The following is a 19,792-nucleotide window of genomic DNA, read 5'->3' on the forward strand; positions in this document are numbered from 1 at the left end:
CTCAACCTATTTTCTGTAGTTACAAAGACTCCTGTAATACATTAATCTTCTGCTCCTCTTTACTTTCATATTTACTATGGCTCAAGATTATGTGCTCGACAAGGAGACATGTAGGACTTGCTATCACTCCATACTGTCTTCAGTAAGCACGCGTATGTTTTTGCACTGCTCTTGACACTTACAAGCTAAAACTTAAAACAATTTACTATTCAGAAGTAAGAACCACACTGGGAGTGGGAGGCAGGAGAGTTATGAGCATAGAAATAGCGCATTCACAAAAGCAGATCTGACTTTATGACCAAACCCTTTAGACCCACTGATTAAGCTACTATTTAGCATACACACAGATCTTCATAGAGGATCATAAAAAATAAACTTTATTATCAAACTCAAAATTCACACATTAAACATAAGATCTAGACTGAAATACTGAAAACATTCCAAAACAGTAATCATTTTAGATAATTCAGATGAGTAGCCAGTTACCATTGTTTCAAATGTCTTTAAGAATATTTAATACATACACCATTGTGAAACATCTTCAAATGCTTAGCTGGCCAGCTTTCAATAAGACTTAAATAGGGGAAAACTTATTTCTATAGAAATAACATTATCTAATTATGAATCAGAGACCCATAATTGTAGTGCTTGGGGAAAAAATATCATAGCCTTTTGAAATATTTGAAGTCATAAATAACTATTGTACATTTACAAATTTAAATAGTTACTATAAAAAGTTACTATGTACACATTAGATGCTATGGAGAAATCCAGCCAGAGGCAAGTGTTGAGCTCTCAGATTTGGCCACTGAAACCTATGAATTTGGTAGGCAGGTTGTCGACAGGGTACACTATGGGGCCAGTTTTCATTGCAGGAGGTCCATTCAGCAGCTGCCAGTCACAGTTCCGTGCCAACTCCACTGTAAATATTTTCAGAAGGACTTTTGCAAACTCTTTGCCCACGCAGCTCCTCAAGCCACCACCAAAAGGAATGAAACTGAACCTAGAGGAATCCTCCGGAGATGGAGACATGAAGCGATCCGGGTTAAATTCCTCCTTGTTGGTAAAGAGATCTGCCACATCATGGGTATCACAGATACTGTAAATAACATTCCAACCTTTAGGGATCTGGTAACCCTATCAAAAGAAGGGAAAGGAGACAAGAAGTGCATACTGTGTTAGATAAGGTGAAGTGTCAGTACAGGACACATTGGTGCACCCCACCTATCCTCCTAGCTTTCTGCAGGTCATCCAAAGGTGGATGGGCTACATGAATGCACTAGGACTTTGCTCTGAGGAGTCAAGCCCAAGCCCTGCTTACATTTAGCTCAAGGGTCTTGAGTGCAATCCGAAATCCTCCAGGAACAGGTGGGCTCAGCCGGAGGGTCTCTTTGATGACACAGCCTGTGTACTTCAGCTGCTCCAAGACCTCCATATCCAGCTGCTTCTCTTGGTTGGGACTGCACAGTAACCCCTAGAAAGGAAGATGCTGCCATGACATTTGTGGAGCAGGCAGGTAGGGCTCCTGGCACCCCTCAGAAAACGGTGTTTACCTGTCTCCCCCCAAAAGCAGGGCACCAGCTGGGTCAGAGGGAGCCCAGTCTGGGACACCTTTCCTGGAGGTACATTCCCACTGCCCCCCTCCTGTAAAGTGGCTCTGAGAGAGGCACGCACCTTCACCTGCAGCTCTTTCCTCACTTTCTGCAGGACATCATGGTGGAGCCCTAGGAAGGCAATCAGTGACGTGGCAGCACTAGCAGTGGTTTCGTGGCCCCCAAACAGCAGCTCTGTAGCAGACTCCTTCAGCTCCTGACACAGAGGAGGAGTAAAACAGGGCTTGAACATAGTATCTCTACCAGGCCCATTCTGCCACTTGTACAACACTGTGCATCACTCCCAGACTGAAGCAGACAGGATGGGGGTGACGCTTATGCTCCCTGTGGATATGGCTCCTTATCCAGCAGTTTGGTTGCAGCCTCTGCACACTAGTGCACTATGCAAGCTGGGAAAGGGAGCACCTCCTGCCCTCTCGTTCTGGCCCCAAAACATAAGTGTAATGCTGACAGAAGGACTGGAGGAAAGAAACAGATCTGGCCCTGGGGAACCTCACCTGCATGTTGAGCTGTCCCCCATTGCCTTGTGTGTGCTCCATAAGCAGCTGCAGCGCATCCTTGTAGCCACTCTCAGGCTCCTTGCGGGCCATCTTGGCACGGATATTCTCCTCTATCTTGGCATGGATGATGTTGCGTGCCCGCAAGCCCTGTCCAAGCAGCAGGGAGAACATCATGGGACTTGAGCTGTACTGACATCCCTCCCGGCCATTCTCCCATGCCCTGGTTTGCAGAGTCACCACTCTTCTCCGCACCCCCCCAAGCCTTACCCGGTAGAGCCCACTGAAAGGCACATCTATGGGGAGGGAAAAGAGGTTGCGGATCATCTCCTCAAAGGCAGCCACCAGCTGCTGCTCGCCGTCGGGGCTGGCCTGAGAGGGCTGGAAGCCCAGCAGGATCCTCATAGCGATGCGAAACATGAGGCGCTTCACCTCGGGGTACACTAGCAGGCAGGGCCCGGTGGCACCCAGCCACCGCGCCAGGCAGGCACTCACCTCCTCCTGGATGACGGGCACGTAATGCTGCAGGGCTTCCCGGGAGAAGGCCTGCATGATCACCTGCCCGGCGGGACAAGGAGGAGAAGGAAGGAGACACAGGCTCAGCCACTGCGCCCGGGGTGCCCGCACCCGCTCCCCGCCCGCCGTCGGGGCCGTACCTTTTTGCGGTGCTTGTGCTGCCCGTTGTGGAGGTTGGAGAGGCAGCCCGAACCCAGGATGGTGCGCACCGATGAGGGCCACTGCACGGACACGAGCCGGTGCTCGCCCAGCAAGATGTGCCGCACGTTCTCAGCTCCCATCACCCGCACGGTGGGCCGCCCGAATAGGTGAGTCTTGTAGATAAAGCCGTATTTCCTTCGCTTCATCTGCAGAAATTTACGCCTCTGCCCGGGAGAAGGGAGGGAATAACAAAATAAATGTTAAACGAAGAAAGGAGCATGAAAAGCACCTCTTTCCCACCTGGGCACGGGAGCCCGGCGAAGCTGCTGGTCTTCCCCCTCCCTTGCAGCCAGAGGAGGAGCCGAGGACTTCTCCGCTCCCCGCGGCATCACCTCGCCTTACCTGCAGCACCATCTGCAGAGTCTCCCCGAAGAAGGGGAGCCCCATGGTGCCCGGGGGCAGAGGGAGCGGGCAGCTGGGGTCGCGGCCGCTCACGCAGTACAGGTCCCAGAGCTTGACAGCGGTCAGAAAGAGCAGCAAGGGCAGAAGGAAGGTGCACAGGACGCTGGCAATCAGGGCGGAGAAGCCCATGGCTAGGGAGCGAGTCCAGCCTGGCCCCCCGGGAGCTCCGAGTGCGCGGGCCGGGCTCGCCGCTGGCCGCCTTTTATACCCTTCCCAGGTTGCTGCCCACCCTACCTTGGTCGATATATTAGTTCACCCAAAGTTCATCTTTAATTGCGGATTGTAGCCTGGCTCCTCCCCCCGAAATCTTTAACTATTTGCTTTGCGCGGCGCATCCCGCCAGCCGCAGACAGCCACCGGGGGAGTAAAGGTGCTGCCGGGCGCGGCGGCCGCCGCTCCGGGCTCGCTCCCGCAGCACCGCTCTCAGCGAGCGGGCAGCGGATGCCTTCGACAGCTGGGGACCGGCCATCTCCTCGGATTTATGGCCGATGCTCGCTAGAGACCAGCAGGTTGCACCGAGCAATGTCCTGCTCCAGCACCCGGGGATCCTGCTGCTCGTGGATACCTACCTCCGGGGACACTCCCTGGCTGGTGCCGCTGCGCTCCGCAAGCTACAAAGCTCCTTCGGCCACCCGCTCTTGTCGCCGGCTGGGAACGGCGAGCCAGCGGCCCGAGCCGCGGTCCAGTGCTGGGGATCGGACGGAGCGGGCAGTCCCCCATGGTGGGAGAGCCCGGCGGGCCACCGGACGGAGCCGCAGATGTGCCGCCACATCGGTAGAGGAAGCTCCGCTGTCCTCTCGTTCACCTCGAAAGGCCCGGCTTGTATTTCTGCCTGCCGCGGAGGAAGGAGCCGCGGGCTGCAGTCCGTCTCAGCCTCCCGAGGCAGGTTCAAGCGCGGGTCACTGAGGGAAAGGGAGGTGAGCGAGGAAAGGAAACACCAAACCCTCCGTGCCCTGCTCTTCTCCCCGGGACCTGCTGCCCGCCCTTTTCTGGGGCTCGCCGGCATTCCGGGACCGTCGGGGCTGCAGCGTCCGGGAAGAGGCGCTCAGCACCAGACGGGCACCCTGCCGGCTGCCCCATTGCCGAGAGACTCCCTCCTGGAGACGGCGGGCAGGCACCGATGGCTGCTCTCCTGAGAGGAGCAGCGTCTACTGGCAGGAGCGGCCGGCGGGGCTGCGGAAAGGCTGCTTTCGCTGGGGCTGCCGCTGCGTCCCTGCGCAAGAGGCGCCGTCCGGGGAACGCGGTCGCTAGGAAAGGAGCGCCTGGCGCGGACCACAGCTGCAGGGTCGCGGAGGGGAAGGATGGGGTCGCGGGGGGCTCCGCCGGGCACTGTTGTTACCAATAAACTGTCGTGCTCGTTTTGTTGTTGGGGACATTTTGTTTGATTTGGGTTTTTTTTCCTCTTAATTTCCGTTCTTCTTCTTTTGCCTCCCTGTTATTTTTGTTTTCTTGCTCCCAGACAAGCTAAATAAAAGCTGGAAGCTCTGTGTGCGTTTGTGTAGGGGAGGGGGAGATGTCACTTTTAATTATTATTTTCCTGACAATCAACGCATCACTCGAGACCCTACCTCCTCTTTCGATGCCTTGCGCGGGAGCGGGTCTGCGCGCCTCCTTCCCCCCCTTGCCCAAGACTGGGGTACATCCTCTCCCGCTGCGGCGCGCAGTCCCTCGCTGTCCTGTGCGGCTCCGCGGGGCCGGGCCGGCGCTGGCCGGGAGCGGCGGCCGGGCCCTGACCCGGCGCTCTCCCCTTGCCGGGCGCTGACCTGCTTGTGACCTACAACAGACCGTGACATCTGCGTGAACCCGGCCGGCAACCGCGCCAAGTTCACTGTCTATCAAAATAACGAGATACGGTGGCCTGAGCACCGATAATTGCCACAGGAAGGCTTTATTATCTCCCCAGCTGTGTATTCCCCAGCCATCGGCTCGAAAAGAATCAAATGGTAAAGAGTGAAAGGGATAATTAAAAACATCTTGGAAGAGGGTCAAGAAATTAACAGCCTAATATGAACAAACTTGGATTACAAGTAACAATCATTACACGTCGTTTGTAAATGCTCTTGTTTATCTGCAAACAAAATCAGTTTCAAGTCCTTTTATTTTTTTTAACTAGATCCGTGTTACATTTTCCAGCGGGTGGCTGCGGGGCTCTTTAGCGCTCGGGGTAATTGTTAAGCTCTCCCTTGGCCGGTGCTGGGCGCTGCAGGCCCCGCTCAGTCCCGCAGCCCTGCCCGCGGTGGGAGCCTGCGTCGCCCGCGGGTCACAGCCACGCCAGCAGCTCCTGCTAATTAAAGTTAGTCATTGCCACTTGCAGCCACCACCTACTGATTTCACCTCCGATAGCCAGAAAGATTCACCTTTCAGGACAAGGTCAGGAGGGGCAGAGGCTTTGGTTCACTACGGGGTCGACCTGCCAACAGCACTTAACTCAGCCCTGCAGTTCAACCTCTTCCAGATTTGACCTGTCACATTTGGGAGCCACATTTCTGCCTCAGGTAGCATTGTGATGGCTGTGCAGCCCTCTGACAGCTAACGGCAGTACATGCCCCGCTGCAGAGCTCCAGCATGGAGGTACAGGGGGGACTGGCCAGGGCAAGATCATTTGTAGCCTGATGTTGAAACAGGCCAATAACAGGGCAGCTCTCCAGAGCATTTCCAGAGGGATACTGTCCTCATGCCAGTTTTCTGCCCTAACAGGTTGAGCTGTGTCTGGTTTTTCACCCAATGCACACTGTGCCACCAAGCCCAAAACACACACAGGAAAGACAAGGTGGATGTTTTTCTCAACTGCTTCCACGCAGGATGTGTGACAGTGGGGAGCAGAGGTGAAGCTGAAAGAAGCTTACTAACACATTGCAGTGTAGCAAGGACCTGAGCCCAGCTCTGTTCTCCGTGCAAGCAACAGGACTCACTTCATTTTACATGGGAGAGAAATACCCTGTCTCTCAGCAAAGCAGGTGGTACTCAAAAGCCACTTAAAAAGGTTCCCTCAGCATCCAGGCTTAGCCCCAGATACTACCCCTGGATGGACCCACAGAGCTGCTGTCTTGGCACTTTCCCTGGCAGAGGCAGGCTGCAGGAGGTGACACGGCCAGTCTGGCCAGCCAGGCAGCATGTCACTTTGCAGATGCCCCCTCTGCAGTGTGAACACCATCAGGAACAGAGGACTTTCTGCCACAAATCAGACACATTCAGAAATGTCCCTTTTCCAAGTTTTTATTCCCCAAAGCCCCATCCCCTGCTTCAGGCCAATCCCTCAGTCAGGCTGCGGCTGGGGATCCCATCCTGCAGGGAGCCCAGAAGGGGGCTTCATAGCAAACCCCTAGCAGCAGCATGGTGCTGATGCACAACATACATGGCTACCACTACTGGGTGAATGAGACATGTTTGCTTTGTGCCAGCTCTAGTGGGGAGCGCAGGAATGAGGTTATATATTTACAGTAAAATACACTTTTCACCCTATTATTCTAGCTAGAGCTGGTGCTAAGGATTGGGCAGTCCTGGATTGTGTTTTTCCACAAAGCCTCATCATCTTCCCTCCATTTACACCTAAAAAGCTACACTGTGCAGGATGTCGGTCCTGCCTCTACTATAACATACCCAGGAGATAACCACATGACACAAAAGCTCTGTGAGCCTTGGCTGTAGGGCTGGGAATTTTGCACCCTCACCCCAGTGGCTGGAGACCTGTGTGAGGAAAGGGCTGGCTGAGCACCTATGGCGGATGCTCCCTATCAGCATCTTCATTGGGTTTTGCCCCTGGGCTGGGGCTGAGTCCCCACCTGATGCTCAGAGGCAGAACTCTGCTGGGCCTTCCCTACTGGCTTGCACACCAGTATGCGAAAAATCAGACCTTTGGGGTTCTGCTCTGCAGTGACTCAGTGCCACGGGCACAGCAGAGACTGCCCCTGGCAGCCATGAAGGGACATCAACACCAGGGATGAAAGGGGCGGCATACCCCTGGCTCACCCCTCTCTGCTCTGGCCAGGCTGCAAGAGGTGGAAGTAGAGCTGCAGCCCATCATCAACAGGGTGCACAATGGGCACAGTCTGCATGGCAGGGTAGCTGGGGGTGGCCAGCTCCCAGCGGGCTGTGCTGACCAGCTCAATGGCCAGCAGCTTAAGAATGGCCTGTGCCAGCTCCTTGCCGATGCAGCTCCGCACCCCGCCACCGAAGGGGATGTAGTGGAAGCGGCCCACAGCCTCTGTCTGGGTGGCACTGAAGCGGTCTGGGTCAAAGCCACCAGGGGGGCTCAGGTAGACGGCAGCTGTCTCATGCGTGTCACGGATGCTGTACATGACACTCCAGCCTTTGGGGATCTGGTAGCCCTGTTGAAAAAAATAGGGTAGGAGAGGAGCATTATATACTTGTACAGCCAGCTGTGCTAGTGAAGAGTGAGCACAGGGTGCTGGGGAACAGCCCCACCACATTACCCATCTGCTCCACAGTTCCTTTTCTCCCCAGCCCAGCTGGGACTCCCAGAGGTTGCCGAGTGCCACCTTCCCCTGTGCTACACTGCCAAGCACCACCACTGTGCCGGATACAGGGAGCTCGCAGGCAGTGGCAGGCAGCAGCTCCCCAGCACCCCGCTGGCGTGCGAGGCACTTACATCTAGCTCGAAAGTCTGCAGTGCCGTTCTGTAGCCTCCGGAGACTGGGGGCAGCACTCGCAGCACCTCCTTAATCACACAGTCCAGGTAGCGCAGGCGGCTCAGCTTCTCCAGGCTGATACCTGAGGGGCAGCGACAGCTCTGCCCTGATGGTGCCTGGAGCTGCGGACCAGTGCAGGGACTGCTCTGGGGGAAGGTAGGCTCTGGAAGGGCATTGGGCTGATGGGAGCCTGCCTCTGCTGAGCCCGGTGGCTGGCTCTGGTCCTCATGAGCATCTCTGGCCATGGGGCAGGTAAGTGGCCTCTTGCTGTCTCTGCTCTGGGTGGTCAGGGTGTCCCGGCAGTGTTCCACAGGGCAGCTCTCACACTGCTGGTACATCTCATTGGACAGCAGCTCCTGCCTTATTTTTTCAATCACTGAGGGATGCTTCAGTAGCAGGAGGATCAGAGAGGTGCTGGCACTAGCCGTAGTGAAAAAAGCAGCAAATATGAGCTCAATTGCTGACTCCTGGGAGAGGAAAGAATGTTTTGACAAGTTTGAATGCCATTTTAAACTGGTTGTGATTCAGACTGTTCTCATCTTTTGCAGGTTTTGTCCTTATGCAGGGGGCTTCAGCCCCCCTTTGGCTCTCCACAAACCTGCACCCACCCTGAGTTGGCAGAGACCAAAATAAGCCACCCTTCTTCCATTTCTGTACAAACTGGACGAACACTTGCCAAGTGAGTGAAGCAGAAACACGGCTGAGATGAGTACACATCAACTTAATTCAGCTCTTCTGAGCTTTTCTCCCAGATCGGTAAGGTCAGGGGCAATGTAATAAGGATTGCTCTTTTCTTTGGCCCCCAGCGCTATATACCGGCTGGACTAGAGGCATTTGCCAAGGTGCAACTCTCAAGGGCATCTTTCAGCTGAAATAAAACCTCTGAAATAACAGATCCCTGTCGACTCCTGTCACACCTCCTGCAGGCGCTAGCAGGAATTTTTACATATACAAGGTAGCAGACCCAGATGAAAAGAAATCTCTCAGTTCTACCACTTGCAATTAAAACCCAAGACATTTCAGTAACATGGAACAAATTTAGGGCAGACTCTGTGATTTGAAGTAACAGCCTCCCTGCATCAGCCTCTGACTGTGGCTACATAAGCTGTGACACGATGAGAGATCATGTAATTATTCATGTGTAATATCCCTGTGAATACTAACAGAAATTAATCAATCTTAATCACTTTTTGAACCTGGCAATTATTTTTAAAAATAATTATAATTAAACATTCTATTAGAATAAATAATATACTAAATAATTATAATAGAATTACCTTAAGAATATACACTGGTTCTAATTGTAGCTAAGAACCACTGTAAAGCTTTTCAAATATTTTCAATTTAGAGGTTACACTTTTACAAAATATTTATCAAACATTAGTCTTTAGAGAGTTTTCCTTAGATACCTAAATAAATGGTAAAACTATTTTTAAACTATATTCAGTTGCTGTACCCATGCAAAATTGCTTCAGACCTTGTTATATAAATGCAGTGTGTCATTCACTGACACCAAGTGACATGGAGCTATGAATGATACGGTACAATTTTCTACCAGGGTCTTTGGCAAAATACTATTCATATTCAGTTGGTAGTTTTGGCTCAGTAAGGACTACTTGGTTCATCCATAAATCACAGTGATGTGTCATGTCGCATCATAGCAATCCACAAGCTAGATGATGTAATTAATGATGAAGTGATATGGTATGTCCTGGAATCCATCATTCCATCCCTGGACCCATTTTAGTACATCATCTCAGAGATTTCTCGGCTTGCAGCCCCAAGGAATACAGTGGCATGAACTGCATGCTGCGCTATGCCAGATGCTGTTTGAGGAGCACACAACTAGCTCTAAAGATTTCCAGCACAGTATTTTGGTGGTTACCAAGTACACACTAACATACAGAGCCTTGGAGCTGCCATATAACCCTACCAGCATCCTAAGGCAGGCTGAAGACTGGTGGCCATGAAGAGGAAAGGTAGAAGAGGCATTAATTCCTTTTTTAAATACCAGCTGTCTTCTAATGCAGAGGCACAATCCCATCAGAGCATACAGGCCTGCCAAGCTCAGGCTTTCTCAGTTGCACTGGAGATGGTGTCTTCAGAGATGGTAAGAGAATGGCAGGAGCCAGCGGCTGACATTGGATTCCCAACAACCCCATCCCTGCCCCTCAGCCCAGGTCTCTCAAACAGCCACCAAGTCAGAAGGGACACTGCAAGGTGGGGAATCTCCTTACCTTTAGCTCCTGTATGGTGAATTCTTTGCCATGCTCCTTGGCACTGTTTATTATGAAATCCAGGGCATCACTGTGATCTTCTGGGTTGTTCCTCTGCAGTTTTTCCTGTATAGCCTTCTCCATAAGCTCATGTAGCATGTTCCGTGCTTTAATTCCCTGTGGGAAGCACACATAGTTCAGTAGAGCCTTAGGAACCAGTCCCCTCTACCAACAGATAGGAGAACCCCAAGTATGGCAATCTTTAATCCCCGGATCTGTAACAGCAAGAACTGTTTAATCAGTCCCAGTGCCTTGCAAGAGGCAGCAGTTTAGGGGGAATTGCTGCAGATTCTGTTGCCTTGCTGTTGTGAATCAAATACAGGTCCCAGGAAAACTCTGAGAAGAAAAGGCAGCAGTAAACCCATGGTACTGAGTCCAGAGGCATCTGTGCTGAACAAACCTACAGTTGTATAAGGTCCAAAAGAAGTTCATCCAAAGGGACAAAAAAGAGGCAACTTAATAAAACAGGCCAAGCAGAAAGGCACATCTGAGATGGAAGCAAATGAGCTGCTTTGCCAAGGTATAGTAGATAAAGATACACCAGTCACACCCAGCTCATCTCTGGTTGCACTGCTCTCAACAGATCAAGAGATGGGCAATCTCTTTGCACAGTGGGATGGATGTAGTCAGAGTGTCTGGCTCTGTATCAAGATGGCTTCTGAAAAAGCCAGAAGGAGCAGAGATTTGGGATGAAAAATGGTCAGACCAGATGTTGAGAATAAGATACAAAGGCTGAGAATTGAGGTTGGAAGGGCTGGACAAAGGAAACAGGGCAGGGAGCAAGGGGAAAGACAAGGGGACCTAGATGCAAGTTCAAGCAGTTGGTCTAGGGCCAGGCAAGCTGTGGCTGCCTGTAGAGAGGACAGGGAGGGATGGGGGATGAAAGCTCACACCGGTGACAACCTGCTAAGGGAAACTGGGCAGAGAAAAAAAGAGCTTTGAACTGGTGGAGGAGCAGCAGGAAGGCTGGGGAGAACTGGGACTGGCTCGGTAAGGTGAGCTGGTGAGACAGAGCTCACAGTAGAAAATGGGACATTGAGCAAGATCTGGCTAAAAGGGGCAGGAGTCTTGAGCTGTGGCAAGGGTGGAGAACCCAAAGCCAGAGGAGGGAATGTAGACTGAAATGGGAGAGGGGGGGTGGGACACAGGACTGATAGCTAGAGCAGGACTGTGGGGAGGCAGGCAAAGAGGAGGAGAGCAGCAGGGGAGAAACTGCAGGTTGAAAGAGGCACAGGAGACTGTTCCTCTGCCATGATTGCCTCCAGGACCCTATTGCTGTCTCGTTATTGCTAGGGGACAAGAAACCAAGGACCATAAGAGGGCCTCAAGTCCTCAGCCTGCTCTACGTGCACAGGGAGCACTAAATTGAGGTGCACTGTGCCCACCTGCCTTTGTGCCCATGCTCCCAGACTCCTTTGCCATGGGCTGACATGAGTCCAGGCAGGATGAGATGGGACAGGACCAGACATGACAAACTAACCAGAGCCAACAGAGGTAACACATGGTGTGAGCAAGAAGAGGAGCCCTGTGCTCTACAATGAGCTGAAAGCCAACCAGGAGCAGGTGAGAAGCACAAAGAGAAGGCGAGACAGCTGGGATGGGCAAAACACCAGGGTCTCAGATCCAGAACATGCTGCAGATGTCATGGTCCATCAGAAGTGCGCCTTGGTGGGCCTGGGGACAGAGGGTCTGTGCCGCCGGGTGCCAGGCCCCTGCCCCCAGGCAGAGGGAGCAGGGCAGGCGGCAGTACCTTGCGCAGCCCACTGAAGGGTATGTTGAGGGGCAGGGAGAAGAGGTTCTCCACCAGCTGTTCAAAAGTTTTGGCCAGGTCCTTGAACTGCTTTTCCTCCAGGCGGAGCCCCAGCAGAATCCGAGCTGCAATGCGGAAAGTTAAGGTTTTAGCGGAAGAATAAACTGCGATGGAGCCCGGCTCCATGCACCAGCCCCGCAGCTCCCAGCTCACAACCTTCTGGATCCGTGGCAGATAGCATTCCAGGGCAGCGCGGCTGAACACTCTGGCCAGGATCTAGGAGGAGAAGGGATGGAACAGAGGCAGGTGGTTAAAGTGAGGGGTCCCATGTGCCACCGAGGCTCAGGCCTGGGCAGGAGGTGCTGCCTGGGCTGTGTGTGCTGTCAGGGCAGCTGTGAGGCTCACCTTGCGGCGCTGGCGGTGCAGTTCACCAATGGAGCCGAGCAGGGTGTGGGAGCCCAGGATGATCTGGGTGCTCTGAGGCCACTGTGTGCTGACCAGTGTGTGCTCACCCAGCAGGATCTTGCGGATGTTCTCAGCACCAGTCACCCGCACCACCGGCCGGCCCAGGAGGTGGGTCTTGAAGACGTTCCCGTACTTCTCCCTCCGGGAGCTGTGGAACTGGGAGCCCTGGGGGCAAGCTGCGGGTCAGCTCAGGGCTCCCGCCAGCCCCTTCCCATCCGGCCCCGTCCCCCGGCGCCTTACCTGGAGCAGCCAGTGCAGGGTTTCTCCGAAGAAGGGCCAGCCCATGGAACCCCTGGGCAGAGGCAGGGCGCTGCCGCGATCCCGGCTGAGGCTCCATCGCAGCGCCCACAGGTACCGGCACAGGATGATCATTAGCGCCAGGGCCAGCAGCGACAGCGCCGCCATCTCGGGCCAGGAGAGCCCCATCGGCATCCTCCTCGAGGGCGGCAGCAGACGGGGCGGGAGCGGGGTGGCGGCGGGTCCCCGCCCCGAGGGCACGGGCGGCCCGGGGGAGCGGCCCCGGCGGCTGTCAAACTCTGGTGACGGCGACGTGAGCTCCGCGGCTGGCCCTGTTGGGTGCTGCCCTCCCGGCCCCGCTCGCCTCCTGCTGCCGGTTAGCCCCTCGGCCACATTTATATAGATATTGGCCACTTACGCCCGATCCACCTTCGGAGATGACGTATCCGCTGCATATTTAAGCAGCGCGGCCAAGTGCGATGATTGGAGCGGGAGAACCGGGGACAGCGACTGACGGGCGCAGGGCGAGCGGGGCCGGTCGAGGCAGCCCCTCTCCTCTCGCCTTGGGGCGGGGGGCCTGGTGTCCCCCCGACGCCACGGAGCTAGCAACCACTGCTCTCCCCGGCCCAGCCAGCGCCAGCCTCAGGGCGGGACAGAGGCCCCTCGGTGCAGGGTCTCCCCTCCGCCCCGCGTCCCCCGGGGACCCCACTCGGGCCGGCCCCTCCCGTCGCCCGGCGGAGGCACCGAGTCCCGTCCCGGGCCCCCCCGACCGGGGAGCGTCCCAGCCCCGCTCCACGGGCGCCGTCGCCGCCCCGCACCGGCAGCTGGGGGAATCCTGCAGCCCGTTCTCCCCCGGCCCACCCCCCCCCCCCCCCCCCGTCGGGGCTGCCTCGCCCTCCTGCCCCGGGGGTACATCACCAAAGAGCCGGGACCTGTACAGGTTCCAAGGAAATCGGCTCTGAGGTGCGTTAAACAGAAATTAAACAGGAGTACGGGTGAGGTTTATATTACTGTATTTAGACCGTCAATAACTTAAAAATACAGCGAAAATGTACATTATTTTTACATGTTCCATTTGGTTTGTATTTGTCAGACATTCTCTTGTTGTCTAAAATAGCCAGGAGGGGACAGTGCAAAGAGACCGGTGGTGGGACGAAATGCTGATCACTGGGATGGGTCTGGCGGTAGAAAGCATGTACTGACAAACAGATGCAGCACGAAACCAGCAGTGGCAAATCTATTCCTTACTGCAACCTGGGGAAATAATCCGGGATCTTACAAAAGTACAGTTAGAAATAGTAACCCTGAGGAACAAACCCAAACCAAAATGTCACATAATAAAGAACGCAAATGGTTATTTACATTCACAACCTCAAGATTAAACCCTTTTGGAGAACAAAGCCTATAAGCCCTAATGCTAAATAAATATTAAGTTTAGTTCTCAAGTAGTTTTCAAAGGTACTAAAAATCAGATGATTTTTTCATACCTCCAGGCTACAAAACCTGGTATACAAAATCATGTCCAATCACTTTAAGGCTAATATACATTTAATGCAGGGAAACAATAGGCAGCATCTGAAAATGCAAGTATCTCAATGCTTGAAAAACATTAAATTAGGATTCATCCAGAAAACAGCAACTATGAGATTGTTTCTCAGAAAATTCCTACTCAGAGCAAAATTTTGGACACCATGTCTGTGGATATTTAAATAATGTATTTACAGTTCAGCTGTTCCATGTACAATACAATTGATCTGGGGTTTATTGTACAGTCTCATTTGTCACCATTTGTTTACAATATACAAAATAGTATTCGATCCATTAAAAATACGTACAAAGATTGTTTGCTGAAGACTCCATGTACAAGCCATTGACTGCATTTTTCCTTTGCTTGGTCAAACTAATGTATATCAACTGATATCGTTATTTGCTTGGTAGAAACAGTGGCTAAGAAATATGTCTTGGCATGATGAGAAACAGTCGATGTAACAGGCCTATGTGTGCTGGGACATACCATTCACTAAACTCCTAAGTTGCTTTACTACAGTCTCTATTAGCTTCTGCTTGTCACGATCGTTCTTCCTGAACTGAGCAAAAATATTGTTCTTTTTGCTAGAGTCTTTCATTCTGCAGAAATAAAAAAGCAAGCGACACAGAGACGTTGGAAACGTAACTTGAAAAGGAAAAATCCGGCTATTTAAATAGATTTATTTTTGTTCCTCTTTTGATCTTTCCGCTAATAAGAACCAAAAGATTACAAAACCTGTTATCTATGTGTTCTTAAATTAAACTTCCGCAATGCGGAACTCGTTTTAACAAATATTACTTCACAAGTATGAAGCAAATACAACTTCGGCAGGAAACCGACCCTACCAACTGCGTTCAGAGAGAAGCAAACCCGTGAGTCTCATCTGATTCCACGGTAAATTGAGACTCAGCAAACGGCATGCTTTTTTTTTTTTTTTTGCCGATAAATTACCGGATATCGGTGGTGCTGATCTCCCGCATCAATGAATTTTAAAACGAAATTCGGGGAATAAAATAAATTGAAGCAACAATATTTGTGTAACAGGATAGGCGATACGTACCCTCTGTGAACTCTGCAAAACACATTCACCGCAGGCAGGAGAGGAGAGAAAACACCGTTAGAAAATGCCCTTAAACCACTCCATATCTGGATGCAGGTTTTAAAGGCAGGTTGACACTCGGCCGGCGGCAACGCGCCTCCCATACCCTGCCCCCCGACCCGAGCCAGCCGAAAACGCTCGCGTCGGCTTTACCACCGCGAACCTCCCGCACTTCCCTTCCCCGAAGCGGCAATTCGGGCAGCCGCTAGCTGCTACCGGAGCCCCGGCACCGGACAGCGACGCGCTGCCGCCGGGCTCTGGCCGCAGCTCCCTGGAGGCGGGCAGGCTGCCCCTGTCCCGCAGCCGAGCTCGGAGGGCTGCGGCTCTCGGCCCGGCCCCGCGCCCGCCGCGCCGACACTCGTACCCAGGCCAGGCACTTACTTCTCCAAGAGCGTGAGGGCCGTGCTGGGGTTGACCCGCAGGTATTTGGAGGTGGCCTGCCCGTAGTCAGCCAGGTAGGTGGACCAGTCCCACACCATGAAGAGGTCCAGGAGCTGCGTGGGGAGAGGCGGGTGAGGGAGCGCCGAGCGGCTCTGCGGGAAGGAGGCCCGGCCCAGGCCCGGCCGACAGTCCCTTCACCTGCCCGTTTCCCTCTTTAACGCCTTCCCGCCTCCCTCCGTGCGCTGAGAGGTGGTTGTGCAGGTCCGGCCCTAGGCAGGGATGCTAATGGCTACAGGCTTGAGTGTTTCAGAAGCTTGCTTTACCGTGGGGAGCAAAAAGGGGATACTCGTGCCTGTTGCTGCTCACAGTAATTTAAACGAGAGGTGCAGGTAGTCTCAGCTAAGTGAATTAAACAGCTCCTGCTGCACTCTCCATGGTGACTGATCCCCATGACTCAGCCCAAGCCCATGGCACACCTGGCACAAACAAACTCCAAATGCTTAAATGGGGAAACAAAAAGCCTCCAATCACAGTGCTGCAGTTTTGAATCAGGCCTTTAACTCACCCTCTCGGAGCTGCTGTTCAATAGAACAGTCTGCTTGTATAAGTGGACATGATGCCTAGCAGTCAGCACCCCCACAGCCCTCAATGCCTAATTCCCCCTTGCCATCACAGGGTGCAGTCCAGGCACCACTGGGTACCCTGCTCAGGTTGCCTGGCGCACATTACAGGCAGCTCTGCTTGGTGGGAGCCCAGGCTGGCAGGGCCAACTCCCACTGACGTTAATGGCGGGTGTCCCAGCTTCCCTCCCATCTGATGCCTGGCCTTGTCCTGCTGCCGACGGCTAATGTGGGCTTGTTCCCAGGCTGTGCTGTGTTAGCCACATACTGTTAAGGTGAGCATGTGAAATCATTAGCAACACTTTGCCATGGCTCACAGTGTCCGTGGCTGCTCTGCTGAGCTGGGTCCTCAGTGTAATCCAAAGCCCCTGCTTGCCCAGAGGCTATGTCAGTAATGCTACATCGCTTGCAAAAGTGGGCTGGAACAGGATATTCCATAACAAAACTACTTTAAGGAAGGTAACAGACTGATGCAAGTTGTACCACTTTTCTGTTTAAATAAGGAATCCTGTCCACTTCAAACATTTGCTTCTGCTAAGCCAGAGCACAGCTGTTACAGCCAGGACACAACAGGAGCAGCCCCTGCTCTGGCAGGCAGAGCTGCAGCAGGCACCCACTCCTCCGACTTCTCTAAGCAAAGGACTGAATCTCTGAGAGCCTCGCCTTACTCAGGCTCCTCAGTCTGGGAAAAGGTCACAGCTCTCCAGTAATGCTCATCCCTAAAATTGTAACACCAACTTAATTACAAAATAAAGTATATATCTGGTCTTCACAGCTTCACATTTATATGCCTCTCCTTCAATTTTTCCATTTCCTAACCCTTTTCTTAAGTTATTTTCAAATAAAGTGTCTAATTTAAAGAAATTATTTTCTAATTAATTAGTCCTTCCATATTTGTAGTATAGCCTTTTATGAACACACAGTAACATTTCCTGGCTTTATAGCAGACCTCTGAGAGTTACTGCTCTGTCATTCCAAAGTCCCCAAGGACCATTACAAACCTCAGTGACATCTAGATTTCATATTTATCTCATATGGGGAGAAGGTATATAGAAAGAAAGGATGCTATTGCACTTTCTACTGACTACATATTCATGATAGCCATCAAGGTCAAATGCAAATGATTCTTTCTCACAAAGCATTTTCTCAGGATGGGCACCATCAACTCTCCTACTGGGCTGAAGACTACATGTATGCCACTAAGCAAACAGACTTGAGAAGGCTCTGATAACTCAGGAATTAGTGGCATCTGTGAAACCCACAGCCTTAGTTGCTACTGCATGTTACCATCACTTCTTAGTGCCTGTGTTTCAACAGTGGGTAATACGCAGTCCTCGTAGAGGCTGTATGATATATTCAAAAGCGTGATCAAAAGAGTGAGAAGACAGGCCAGGCAGATGCACAACACAAAGTGAATCCAAACTACATAATCTGGAGATTTCATGCTTCCTCTGTCTTACAGAGAAGCAAATAAAATGCATTCATAAATTACTACTAATTACAATGCCACTTGTCATGGGCTCCATGTGGAAGATGGCACTTCAGGAAGGACCATGACAATACTCCTGCAGCAGCTGTCCTCAGCAAACCAAAGGCAAAAGATTTTCTTTCTTATCCCTATTGTAACACTGCAATTGAGGATGCTGGGTAAATCCTAAACAACCCCAAGGCTCTGTACCCTGTTAACAACATGCAGCCCCAAGCCATTGATGTCTGGTACAATTACACCGCTGACAAGTTTAAAGGAACTTTCTTGCCAATATCATGAGGAATTTTCATACCATACTTCCAATGCTTGAATCAACCATCTGATTGTGTCATGGCTCTGGGACATCTCAATGATAGTGATGGCTGGGGTAGAAGATTACACCTCACCTTTGTCACCTGACCAAGCACAGGTAGTTATGTAGGGCTCTAAATAGACCATGGACTCTGTTGCTCTTCAACACAATGTTGTCCCAAGGGAACATAAAGTATATTCTCTGCATTCCAATACAACCCTGGCTCTGAAGAGTGAACACCCTGAGGGACATTACTGGCAAGCAGGATGTACCCAGAGCCTCTTCCCTGCTCCACACTTGGTCAAAAAGATACACACAACCAGCCTCATGCAATAAATCTAAGTTAAAGCAGCCGTCACGACATGCTGCAGGTAAAACAAAGGACAAGAGACATGCAATCAAATGACACATGCCACTCAATTATAGCTTGCTTCTGTCCTTCTGCACACATGTTCAGGAGCTGCAGTGTGACAAATGTGCCCTGCTGCTGCAGCAAATGGGACAGGGAGCAGCAGACACTGCTGGAGACTGGACTGCTGCTGTGCACAATCACACATTCTGTGTTTTGTCCTCCTCACAGCCGCAGTTCTGCATTGTCACATATTGCTGCATGTAATGGGCTTTGACAGCATGTACTGTATGCTGTGGGTGGGCAAGAGCTGCCTGGTGTGCAGCTCTTTGGATCAGTGTCCTGGCCATTCATACCACCTGCATCTGACTTGGCACTTGGCAGATGTACAGTCAATGTAGGCACTTTGCAAGGGGAACAGGCTGGTGAGCAGTCAACAGCAGCAAGGACAGCCTAGCAGAAATGATCTACTGGTACAAGGACCATCACACATGTATGGGAAGTAACCTCCATTTACCCATACAAAACTTCCCAGGAGCACAACCCCAAATTCACCTTCATTGATCTGCAGTCTGCTACCACTGCTGCTATTCTGTTTCTTCCTGATTTTTGCTACAAACAAGTGTGCCTTACTGAAATGAAGCACTTGAATTTCTCTTCCTTATATAAAAAGAACTCTACTAAAGTGTCCTGGCCATAGTCATATAGTCAGGAAGAGAGGCCATCTATTCAAAGATGCAGAAAAATATTTGGGCTACTTCATGTGATTTGAACATACTGTTGGAAAGACAAAGCTGATAATGAAGCGCTGGCCTACCTAATCATTTAGTAAATGCTTTTTAGTAAAGGATAAAGTTATCTTGAAATTTATCCAGAAAGATTATTGAAAAAAGAGAAGAACATGAAGATGCAAAATGTCTGGGTTTCTAATTAATGGAAACAGATAGCTATATGAACTTCATAATGAAAACTTGGCCAGCTCTTTAATAGAGAAGAAAACAAAAACAACATTTTCCTTATATTTTTGCTGTATTTTAATTCAAAATAGATGCATATTAAAATGATCTCATAATGTGACAGGGACTAGGTGTGTGAAAAACCACAAGGAGAGGGAACAGCCTTTGGTAATGTTACATGGTACTCAAGGTGAAGATATAATGAAAATAACTTTGTGGATTTGGCTTGACATGCTGAGGTGACTCATACTACAGCGATGTAATATGTGGGATATGTTAAGTTCCACTGAAATAAAAGAAGGTTGTAAATCTCTGCAATTTTAAATACCATGATTACTACTAAAGTGGAAAAAGAGAAATTGTATCAAGGGCAAGTCCAGTCATAAATGCATTCATTTTGCCAAAAAAAAAAAAAAAATCAGCTACAATTAAAAAAAACCCAAACAAAAAATATTTAGGAGCTTTAAGTTCA

At 51.4% G+C, this 19,792-nt stretch overlaps 3 protein-coding genes across 11 annotated transcripts in view; all 3 read right to left on the reverse strand.

Moving 5' to 3' along the window:
* Positions 1–350: 350 nt before the first annotated feature.
* Positions 351–3,374, reverse strand: LOC133209955 (cytochrome P450 26A1). Its single transcript, XM_061348933.1, has 7 exons — positions 3,170–3,374; positions 2,767–2,991; positions 2,381–2,668; positions 2,111–2,260; positions 1,675–1,809; positions 1,322–1,474; positions 351–1,137 (listed from the first exon to the last, which is right to left on the reverse strand). Exons 1-7 carry the CDS (start codon positions 3,356–3,358, stop codon positions 796–798), a joined length of 1,482 nt encoding a protein of 493 aa, XP_061204917.1. The 5' UTR covers positions 3,359–3,374; the 3' UTR covers positions 351–795.
* Positions 3,375–4,940: 1,566 nt separating this feature from the next.
* LOC133209981 (cytochrome P450 26C1) lies at positions 4,941–13,263 on the reverse strand. The gene is made up of 6 exons (XM_061348981.1): positions 12,610–13,263; positions 12,310–12,534; positions 11,905–12,180; positions 10,116–10,271; positions 7,839–8,345; positions 4,941–7,557 (listed from the first exon to the last, which is right to left on the reverse strand). Exons 1-6 carry the CDS (start codon positions 12,799–12,801, stop codon positions 7,195–7,197), a joined length of 1,719 nt encoding a protein of 572 aa, XP_061204965.1. The 5' UTR covers positions 12,802–13,263; the 3' UTR covers positions 4,941–7,194.
* A 339-nt stretch (positions 13,264–13,602) lies between these two features.
* The window catches only part of EXOC6 (exocyst complex component 6), a 92,719-nt gene continuing 86,529 nt past the window's right edge, over positions 13,603–19,792 (reverse strand). For 4 of the 9 annotated variants that reach the window (XM_061348986.1, XM_061348983.1, XM_061348992.1 and 1 more), the window contains 3 exons: positions 15,615–15,727; positions 15,195–15,206; positions 13,603–14,733 (listed from right to left, as the gene is read on the reverse strand). In XM_061348986.1, coding sequence (XP_061204970.1) covers positions 14,601–14,733; positions 15,195–15,206; positions 15,615–15,727 — 258 coding nt within the window. In that variant the 3' untranslated portion in view covers positions 13,603–14,600. The remainder of the gene's footprint in view (positions 14,734–15,194; positions 15,207–15,614; positions 15,728–19,792) is intronic. The other 5 variants (XM_061348989.1, XM_061348984.1, XM_061348990.1 and 2 more) reach the window with 2 other exon arrangements.

Source organism: Neopsephotus bourkii, unplaced genomic scaffold (genome assembly GCF_033783945.1).
Source record: "Neopsephotus bourkii isolate Nb327-2 ecotype Australia unplaced genomic scaffold, CSIRO-AGI_Nbou_v1 NB_379, whole genome shotgun sequence".
In the NCBI taxonomy this organism is placed as follows: domain Eukaryota; kingdom Metazoa; phylum Chordata; class Aves; order Psittaciformes; family Psittacidae; genus Neopsephotus; species Neopsephotus bourkii.

Coding starts and splice junctions, on each gene's coding strand:
- LOC133209955 (XM_061348933.1), bottom strand. CDS start 3,358: ATGGGCTTCTCCGCCCTGATTGCCAGCGTCCTGTGCACCTTCCTTCTG. Junction 2,669..2,766: donor AGCACAAGCACCGCAAAAAG/GTACGGCCCCGA, acceptor CCCGCCGGGCAG/GTGATCATGCAGGCCTTCTC. Junction 1,810..2,110: donor GGGGACAGCTCAACATGCAG/GTGAGGTTCCCC, acceptor CCTCTGTGTCAG/GAGCTGAAGGAGTCTGCTAC.
- LOC133209981 (XM_061348981.1), bottom strand. CDS start 12,801: ATGCCGATGGGGCTCTCCTGGCCCGAGATGGCGGCGCTGTCGCTGCTG. Junction 12,181..12,309: donor TGCACCGCCAGCGCCGCAAG/GTGAGCCTCACA, acceptor TTCTCCTCCTAG/ATCCTGGCCAGAGTGTTCAG. Junction 7,558..7,838: donor TGCAGACTTTCGAGCTAGAT/GTAAGTGCCTCG, acceptor TTTTTTCAACAG/GGCTACCAGATCCCCAAAGG.